This window comes from Piliocolobus tephrosceles, chromosome Y (assembly GCF_002776525.5).
Source record: "Piliocolobus tephrosceles isolate RC106 chromosome Y, ASM277652v3, whole genome shotgun sequence".
In the NCBI taxonomy this organism is placed as follows: domain Eukaryota; kingdom Metazoa; phylum Chordata; class Mammalia; order Primates; family Cercopithecidae; genus Piliocolobus; species Piliocolobus tephrosceles.
This window is the reverse complement of record NC_045456.1, coordinates 4,483,638-4,493,457: the sequence shown is the minus strand read 5'-3', so window position 1 is coordinate 4,493,457 and position 9,820 is coordinate 4,483,638. Positions and strand designations below refer to the sequence as shown.

At 47.0% G+C, this 9,820-nt stretch overlaps 1 protein-coding gene across 1 annotated transcript in view; it reads right to left on the bottom strand.

Annotated features, from left to right (window-relative positions):
* The window catches only part of ADGRG2 (adhesion G protein-coupled receptor G2), a 142,525-nt gene that overhangs the window by 26,411 nt on the left and 106,294 nt on the right, over window positions 1–9,820 (bottom strand). The window contains exons 16-18 of the mRNA XM_026451895.1: window positions 5,535–5,923; window positions 2,456–2,621; window positions 1,556–1,712 (exon numbers count right to left, since the gene is read on the bottom strand). Of these exons, the coding sequence (XP_026307680.1) occupies window positions 1,556–1,712; window positions 2,456–2,621; window positions 5,535–5,923 (712 nt within the window). The remainder of the gene's footprint in view (window positions 1–1,555; window positions 1,713–2,455; window positions 2,622–5,534; window positions 5,924–9,820) is intronic.

Here is a 9,820-nt window from a genome sequence, read left to right as displayed (position 1 = left end):
TGCAGTGGCCGGATCTCAGCTCACTGCAAGCTCCGCCTCCCGGGTTCCCGCCATTCTCCTGCCTCAGCCTCCCGAGTAGCTGGGACTACAGGCGCCCGCCACCTCGCCCGGCTAGTTTTTTGTATTTTTTAGTAGAGACGGGGTTTCACCGTGTTAGCCAGGATGGTCTCGATCTCCTGACCTTGTGATCCGCCCGTCTCGGCCTCCCAAAGTGCTGGGATTACAGGCTTGAGCCACACCGCCCAGCCGATAGCTTCTACTTCTATTCCTCTGGTTGCTACTAAATTAAAGAAAGGAAGTGCAGGCCGGGCACGGTGGCTCACGCCTGTAATCCCAACACTTTGGGAAACCGAGTTGGGCAGATCACCTGAGGTCAGGAGTTTGAGACCAGCCTGGCCAACATGGCGAAACCCCATCTCTACTAAAAATATAAAAATTAGCAGGGTGTGGTGGCAGACACCTGTCATCCTAGCTGCTTCGGAGGCTGAGGGAGGGGAATATCTTGAACCCAGGAGGCGGAGGCTGCAGTGAGCCAAGATCGCACCACTGCACTCAACCCAGGGCGACAGAGCGAGACTCCATCTCAAAAAAAAAGGGGGAAGGAAAAAAAAAAAAAAAAGAAAGGAAGTGTAATAAGGACAGGAGGCCCCAAGAAGGAAAGGAAACAGTTTAAGGATGCATAGAAATAGCTGAAAAGTGCAAGATGACTGCAGATCCCAGGGAGACTGTAGCAGCAGACACACCAAGTTAGTGTCAAGTCCTCACAGAACCATGTGCACTGCACTTGTAAAGGGAAGACTGTGAAAATTAAAAAGGGAGACTTGGTTTCCTTGGGTGTTTGCAGTCCCCAGTCCCTCTAAATAGGTGGACAGAAAACACTAGAAACAGGAATGATATTCAGCACCACTATATACAGCAGTGTAGTTCTAACACTTGTTATAATATTGAAATGTGATGATAAGTAGCTGACACCCCTGCCTACTCTTCCAACTGCCTAGAACCCTCTGCTGGATACCACCCATGCCAGCTTCCAAAATTCAGCTGCTAAAGGGTTAACGCAGGGTATAACAGGGACCTCTGACATCCTGCACCAGCCAAGACCAATGTCTTCTTTTTTTTTTTTTTTGAGACGGAATATTACCTGTTGCCCAGGCTGGAGTGCAGTGGTGCAATCTTAGCTCACTGCAACCTCCGCGTCCTGAGTTCAAGCCATTCTCCTGCCTCAGCCTCCTGAGTAGTTGGGATTACAAGTGCATGCCACCACGCCCGGCTAATTTTTGTATTTTTAGTAAAGACGGGGTTTCACCATGTTGTCCAGGCTGGTCTTGAACTCCTGACCTCCAGTGATCCACCTGCCTTGGCCTCCCAAAGTGCTGGGATTACAGGTGTGAGCCACTGCGCCCGGCTTGATTCTGTGGTGCCTCTCTGTTCTAGATGCCAAATATTTTGAATATCACCCCAGACTATAAGCAGTAATTGCCTCAATCATGAAATACAACGGGGACTACAATCACACATAAGAGAATGTTTTTTCCTGACATCAATTACAACGTACCTGAAGATTTGCAGGGTCTTGGGCCACAAAGGTAGTTGTGTTGAAACTACTGGCATTCACTCTGATCACGGCCAGAGCCAAAGAAGGGGAGGTTAGACTTATGGTCTTGTTTGAAAAGTTCAGCTGTAGGCCAATGTCATCCACTACTTTCAGCAATCTGTAAAGAAAGGTGGGCAGTTTGTTTGTTTGTTTGTTTGTTTGTTTATTTAGAGACGGAGTCTCACTCTGTTGCCAGGCTGGAGTACAGTGGCATGATCTCGGCTCACTGCAACCTCTGCCTCCTGGGTTCAAGCAATTCTCCTACCTTAGCCTCCCGAGTAGCTGGGACTACAGATGCACACCACCATGCCTAGCTAATTTTTTGTATTTTAGTAGAGACGGGGTTTCACCATGTTGGCCAGGATGGTCTTGATCTCCTGACCTCGTGATCCACCCGCCTCAGCCTCCCAAAGTGTTGGGTGCAGTGGCGCCATCTTGGCTCACTGCAACCTCCACCTCCTGGGTTCAAGCGATTCTCCTGCTTCAGCCTCCTGAGTAGCTGGGACTACAGACACGCATCATCACACCTGGCTAATTTTTGTATTTTTAATAGAGACTGGGTTTCACCATGTTAGCCAGGCTGGTCTCAAACCCCTGACCTCAAGCGATCTGCCCGCCTCAGCCTCCCAAAGTGCTGGGATTACAGGCATGAGCCACAGTGTGCAGCCTCAAGGTTGGCAGTGTAGATTTGGCAGGCCTGCTCTGTCTCCTCATTCTAAGCAGAATATAGAGTAGCAACCTGAGAAACCATGATGTACCTGGTATTTGGGAGTAAAAGACTTGGTGATATTAATCATGTGAGCAGCATCTTTGTCTTTGGAGGGTCCCCTCTCACCACCACTTCAGTTTGCTAAGTCGTACCTTTGAGCCAGAGGGGCCAGCATGTCGGGCGGGGAATGAAGAAGTTTGCTGACTTGGTTTATCATTTCTCCTGCAAGGTTAGGCTCCAGGCTGCCGAAGGACAGAGCCTTCTCCATCTGCGACACTTGGTTCTCAAGATCAGAAATACTGCTGGTGTTGATGACGTCTGTATCAAAGAGCCAAATCGTGTTATGAACACACAATGGAAAACCCACTAATAAAGATAAACGTACATAGACCCTGTGATATGGCAAACTCACCCCTGGGCATTTGCCCCAGATAAATGAAAACATATGTCTTAGGAAGACTTGTTCATGAATGTTTACAGTGGCCTTTTTCATAATAGTCCCACACTAGAAACAACCCAAATGCCCATCAACTGGAAAATGAATCAACAAACTGTGGTACCTCCATCCAGTGAAATATTATTCCATGATAAAAATGAATTAACTTTAAATACACGCAACGGCATGGGTGGATCTCCAATTTGCCAATGCATTATGTGAAGTGAAAGAAGCCAAACTCAAAAGGCCACATACTGAGTCTCTTCATATGATATTCTAGAAAAATCCAAAAAACTATAGGGAAAGAGATCAGTGGTGGCCAGGGGCTGGGGTGAGGGGCTAGGTTTTGACTTTGAAGGGACACAAGGGAACTTTGGGAGTAGTGGGAAACTTATATATCTTGATTATGATGGTGGTTACATGACTGTGGGTGTTTCCAACTGCACAGAACTGCAAAAATTTGATTTAACCATAAAATTGGATACATTTTACTGTATGTAAATTATACTTCAATAAATCTAACTAAAAAATATAAAGCACATCTGTATATTTAGTATACACTTATATAAGCACAAGTATGCTTGTATTTAATTTATATCATGTGTACAGGATTTTATGTGGATTGCTGGAAGTTTTTTTGTGGAAAAGAGAATATTATGGGCCAGGCACGGTGACTCATGCCTGTAATCCCAGCACTTTGGGAGGTTGAGGCAGGTGGATCACCTGAGGTCAGGAGTTCGAGACCAGCCTGACCAACATGGGGGAATCCCGTCTCTACTAAAAATATTTTAAAAAGTAGCCGGGTGTGGTGGCATGTGCCTGTAGTCCCAGTTACTCGAGAGGCTGAGGCACGAGAATCTCTTGAACCCAGGAGGCAGAGGAGCCAAAATTGCGCCACTGCACTCCAGCCTGGGTGACAGAGTGAGACTCTCTCTCTCTCAAAAAAAAGAATATTATGAAATCCATAGGTGGACTATCACCTGTAAGTCTGCTTTTTAATAGTGTTTTTAATAGGGAAACAATGATACAAACCTGTCTTTAACAACAGACAACTCTTATTTTCACCACTTAACATCCTATTATTTTGCCTATTCCGGTCAAATCTTTATGCATGTGTATTTACACTGTTATAAACATGGTGCGCAAACTATTTGTTGTTGGGCTATTTTCACCTCACATCAAGACTTGTAAATGCCCCCAAGTTTCTGTATATTTCTGTTTCTGTTCTAATGACTTACATGGTCACATAATAGTCATTGTGTTAGAGTAGCATATCTTATTTAATCATTCCTGTCTTCTGGAACCATTAAGTTTATTCTAATTTTTAGCTCCTGGGTAACACCTCAATCTGTATCTTTTATGCATATGTCACTTTGCTTCTTGTTGCCCCAGGAATACACAGGCACCAGAGGCCACCTTGATAGTGTTTTGTGTAACCTGTTAGGCTGAGTCTAAGGATCGTTTGGAATTAGCTATGGGAAGGTGGGCATCTTAGGCCCAGGCTAATGAACTTCAATTTTACTTTATTCTCCATCAGTCATTTGGACCTTCCTTTGACTAGAGCCCCAATGATTTTCTAATTTGGCCGAAAATATTTATATTTATAAAAAATTATTGGCTGGGCACAGTGGTTCACACCTATAATCCCAACACTTTTGGAGGTTGAGGTGGGAGGATCACTTGAGCCCAGGAGTTTAAAACCAGCCTAGGCAACATAGCAAGACCCCAAATAAGGGAGGGAAGGAAGGAAGGAAGGAAGGAAGGGAGGGCGGGAGGGAGGGAGGGAGGGAGGATATTGAAGAGAGAGCAGTGCAAATTTGAAGAAATATGAAGTCATTTAGCAGAAGCTCCTTATCTCCTGGTGATGCTAGCACTAAGGTGGAGGAGGTGGGTACCAAAATCAATCTAGTGTCACCAAAAACTTGGCTTTGCCTCCCCCATCCTCCAAATTCTAGAGGAAGACCTGCCTCTTACTCACAGAGCTGAAACTCCAGCGTATCCAGATTTCTCTCAGCTTCTTTCCCTCTTGCCTTTATCTCTGTACCACTAAGCCCACTTTGGACCCGGGAGCCCTTGGCGGTTTCCACAGCATTCTCACGTACACCTTCATTCTCAGCCTCATGCAGTTAGTGTGATGATTTTGATCCTCACATAGAACAGGCAGAGGCAGGAGGAGCTTGTTCCAGATCACACTGTCTGCGAAGGCCTGTGCGGACCCAAGCCTGAGTCTTCACAATGTTTCTCCCCTCCTACCACTACCTTGGCTCAGTCCCAGCTCAGGCACTCCGTGACTGACTGACTTTCAGACCTGCCAATTTTTAATTTTGTCTTCTGTCTAAACTGAGCTGCAATGTTTAATAGATCAAAAGTTTACTCTTCAGGGTGTTGAAAACAGTGTCTCAACCACCTTTTGTAGGAGAAAGAAACCTAGAAAATCTCCAACTCTATCAAATGAGATCTGTGCTTGCCCCTTAGAGCTATTTCTCCATTATCTTGGTCAAAACAATGGAACTCAGCCACAGCCAAGAAGCAAAGTGACAACTGCATGAAAGATACCTGGGAGCTAAAAAGTAGAATAAACTTAATGGTTTCAGAAGAGAGGAATGATTAAATTAGATATGCCACCTCAACACAATGACTATTATGCAACCACATAAGTCATTAGAACATTAGAATGCCTAAAGGAAAGCTCTAGAAATCAAGCGAACATCATACAAAGAAAGGCTCAACATGGTCTTATCATAGATGTCTTGATTGGCAGATTGGCCGCTGTTCAAGTGGCATCTTACATTTACCTGTCTGGACAGGAGGTGCGCTGGTAGTGATGACATTCGCAGGGGCAGACACGGTGGGAGAGGAAAATGAGGCTTTCACAGGAGGTGGGGTGCCGGAAACATGGGTTTGGGGCATAGGGGAAGAGATCATTTCAGACTGTGGGGGCATGTCAATGGCAGGGCTGGAAGCTATGGGAGCTGAAGGCTGAGGTGAAAGGGGGTGAATCTCCCCTATTGTAGAGAGAACATTGTGGGTCACCGGTGAATAATCTGGGGGCTCAGCAAAAGAGGTAGCACTGGGGACCTGGGAAAGCACAGTGGCCTGAGGCACCACTGGGATGGATTGGCTGGAAGAAAATGGTGGGCCACGTGGATGGTCAGCAAGACAGACAATGGGATCCTGCAGGTCACTAAAGGAACAAATCAGAGAGATACATGTGAGACACGAATGAGCTACAGAGGGGCGAGTCTTTCCCCTCTGGCAATCATCTGACACCGTGAAGTTGACGTAGTTACATCAGGGACATGACACTTCCAGCCTCTGCCATTTCACACCCTCTGTGCACCTGCCACTAGCCCCCAGCGCCTGCCCACTTCTACCACCTACTTCCTGGGACAGGAATGAGCAAGGAGAGATGCTCTTCTGTGACTCCCCAGTTCACTGCTGCTCTGTGGCTCTATGTCTCATGGTCACTCAATTGAGGGGATCTTCTCTGTGCTCCCGGTGGAGGGGAACTGTGAAATGCCTCGTGACCCAACTGGTTTTCATATACTAGGAATCTATCTTAATCAACTTTACACTGCTATAGCCTGGCATAGTGGTAGCTGACCCATGGTAACTGACCAAGAAATGTTGGTTGAATGAAAACAATGAATCAAGCTGGGGCAAAAGGGGTGGTCCCCAGCTTCTACATCAGCTATGTCTTCAAGGTTCCTTTAGCTCAGTGGTTCTCAACCTTGGCTGTGCATGAGAACTACCCAGAACATTGTTTTTTTTTTTTTTTGAGATGGAGTCTCACTCTTGTCACCCAGGCTGGGGTACAGTGGCATGATTTTGGCTCACTGTAACCTCTGCCTCCTGGGTTCAAGTGATTCTCTTGCCTCAGCCTCCCGAGTAGCTGGAACTGCAGGCAACCACCACCACGCCTGGCTACTTTTTGTATTTTTAGTAGAGATGGGGTTTCGCTGTGTTGGCCAAGCTGGTCTCGAACTCCTGACCTCCAGTGATCTGCCCACCTCGGCCTCCCAAAGTGCTGGGACTACAGGCATGAACCACTGTGCCTGGGCCAGAACACTTTTTAAAACATATATGTATATAGATTTCTGTGGCCTACTCCTCTGTGTTTGATTCAGCTGGTCTTGGGATGGGGCATGTGTATTTTCTAAACTCTCTGGCGATTTTCTTGGGCATCAAAGGTGGAGAAGTCGTCACCTACTCTCTGGCACAAGATCTGTCAGTCTTGAGACACCTAGGGAGGAACAACTAGAGAAGGAGCAACAAATTATTACCCAGGGAATATTTGCCCAGGGAAGCCTCTGATTGATCTAGTTTTAGATGGAGACTTAGAACACCAATGAGAATGTGTTCTTTTTTTTTTTTTTTTTTGAGACGGAGTCTCGCTCTGTCGCCCAGGCTGGAGCGCAGTGGCCAGATCTCAGCTCACTGCAAGCTCCGCCTCCTGGGTTCACGCCATTCTCCTGCCTCAGCCTCCCGAGTAGCTGGGACTACAGGCGCCTGCCACCTCACCCGGCTAGATTTTTGTATTTTTTAGTAGAGACGGGGTTTCACCGTGTTAGCCAGGATGGTCTTGATCTCCTGACCTCGTGATCCGCCCGTCTCGGCCTCCCAAAGTGCTGGGATTACAGGCTTGAGCCACCGCGCCCGGCCGAGAATGTGTTCTTAGAGCTTCTCTAGGGTGAGAAGAGGAGGAATATTAGGTCAAGGGGCCTAAAGCAATTCACATCTATAAAAAGAAAAGCCTGCTTGGTCCAGTCTGGCTGGTCACTTGGCCATAGGCCTCCCTGCATCCCCTGAGGTTTGGGGCAATGAGGATAAAGGGGTGTCAGTCAGAAACGTCATGAGTCAAAAAGCCTAGACTTGGCCGGGTGCGGTGGCTCATGCCTGTAATCCCAGCACTTTGGGAGGCCGAAGCGGGTGGATCACCTGAGGTCAGGAGTTCCAGACCAGCCTGGCTAACATGGCGAAACCCCGTCTCTACTAAAAATACAAAAATCAGCCAGGCGTGGTGGTGGGTGCCTATAATCCCAGCTACTCGGGAGGCTGAGGCAGGAGAATCGCTTGAACCCGGGTAGCGGAGGTTGCAGTGAGCCAAGATTGTACCACTGCACTGCAGCCTGGGTGAAAGAGCGAAACTCTGTCTCAGAAACAAACATACAAACAAACAAACAACCTTCACTTGGGGTCCAGCTCTCACTACTCCTGTGGACAATTTACCCAACATCTCTCAGACTCCATTCCCTAAGCTGTACACTGTAGCAACCCACCTGGCCAAGTTGGGGTAAAGGTGCTTTGCAAAGTGTACATTAAATTTTCTTCAGCTTCTCTGGGGACCTGCAGAAGGCAGACCCCCAACACAGGCTCCCATTCACTGGGCTCAACTGTGAAGAGGTTGCCTTCTACTCCTGTCACTTATGCTGGTCGGAGCCCTCCATCCACTGTGAGGCACGCAGGGAAGTGGCAGAGCAGTGGTAGGCAATGCCAGCAGCACATCTGAAACCCTCAGAGCACCTTGGCACCAATGCCTGGGCTCCCACTCCAAACCAGCTGACCTGGAACCTCTGGCGGTGGGTGCAGGTGCCCATTTTAATGCACGTCATTTTAATGTGCTTCTTTACTGCATAAAGTGTACTAATCTTACATTTAGAGCTTGACGAATTTTATATATAATCACCACCTAGATCAAAACAGGGCATTTCCAGCACCCCAGAAGGCCACTTGGACACATCGGTACGTTTTTAAAATACCCCAGGTATTTCTAATGTACAGTTAAACTTAAGAACCAACATATTAGAAAGACCCTGAGTGGGCATCTAATTCTAGCCCAGTGGTTCTTGAACTTGGCTGCACATTAGAATCACCCCACCCAGGAGTTAGTTTTCAAAAACCAGGAAGCCCAGGCTGCATCCCAGACCAATCTCTAAGGGTGGGAGGCAGGCATCTGTGTATTTTTAAAATTCATTCATTCATTCACTCATTCATTCAGAGACAGGGTCTTGCTTTATCACCCAGGCTGGAATGCAGTGACATGATCATGACTCACTGCAGCCTCCACTCCCCAGGCTCAAGTGATCCCTCCTGCCTCAGTCTCCCAAGTAGCTGGGACTACAGGTGTACATCACCCTGCCCAGCTAATTTTTAAAAACTGTTTGTAGAGACAGGGTCTCACTATGTTGCCCTGGCTGGTTGTGAACTCCTGGCCTCAAGCAATCTTCCCACCTCCGCCTCCCAAAGTGCTGAGATTACAGGCGTGAGCCACCATGCCCGGCTGCATTAATGTTTTTTAAAATGCTCCAGAGGATTTCAACATGCGGCCAGAATTGAGAACCACTGGCACTGCTCTACAGTCTGTATATAGACCCTCGGTGCTCAAAGTGGGGTCCATGAACCAGCAACACTGGCTTCACCTGGAGAGCTTGTCAGAAATGTGGAGTCTCAGGCCTAGGCCTTACTGGATTGGAATCTGCATTTTAACAAGATCCTGAGTGATGGATGTGCACGGTGATCTTTGAGAAGTGCTGATCCAGTCCATTTCCTAATTTTACAGAGCTCTAACTCACTTCTTCATTTGACCTGAGACTCTGAAAGTTAAAAAGCATCTGCTCTTGAACACGGATACATAGCTAGTTAATGACTGAGCCCTAGCTGGACATCAGTTTCACATCCTGACCCCTTTTCTATTCCTGTTTCTTCTTCTTAACCACTCTCTGAATGGGCAGCCACTAGGGGTCAGTGGGGCTGGCTCAAAAGAGGGATGCCCTTCTGATCAGATCCCAATGCTTCCAGAAACTCTATCCCCCAAATGGGGCTCAATGCTCTAGCTTAATGAGGCACGTGAAGCTGAATGGGGCATGTTACTCTTTACTTTTTATTGCAGAAAATGCTGCTACAAATCCTTAACTAAAGACTTTTACCTGTTCCTCAAGGCCCAGTGTTTTAATATTAGTATATATCAGAAATCTGGCCCACAAAGGGCAGACAGGCTACACTTAGCTTTCTCCTCCCATCTGAGAAGCTACACAGATTTTTTAAAAAGTCCTTTTTTTCCAAATACAATTTTTATCTGATT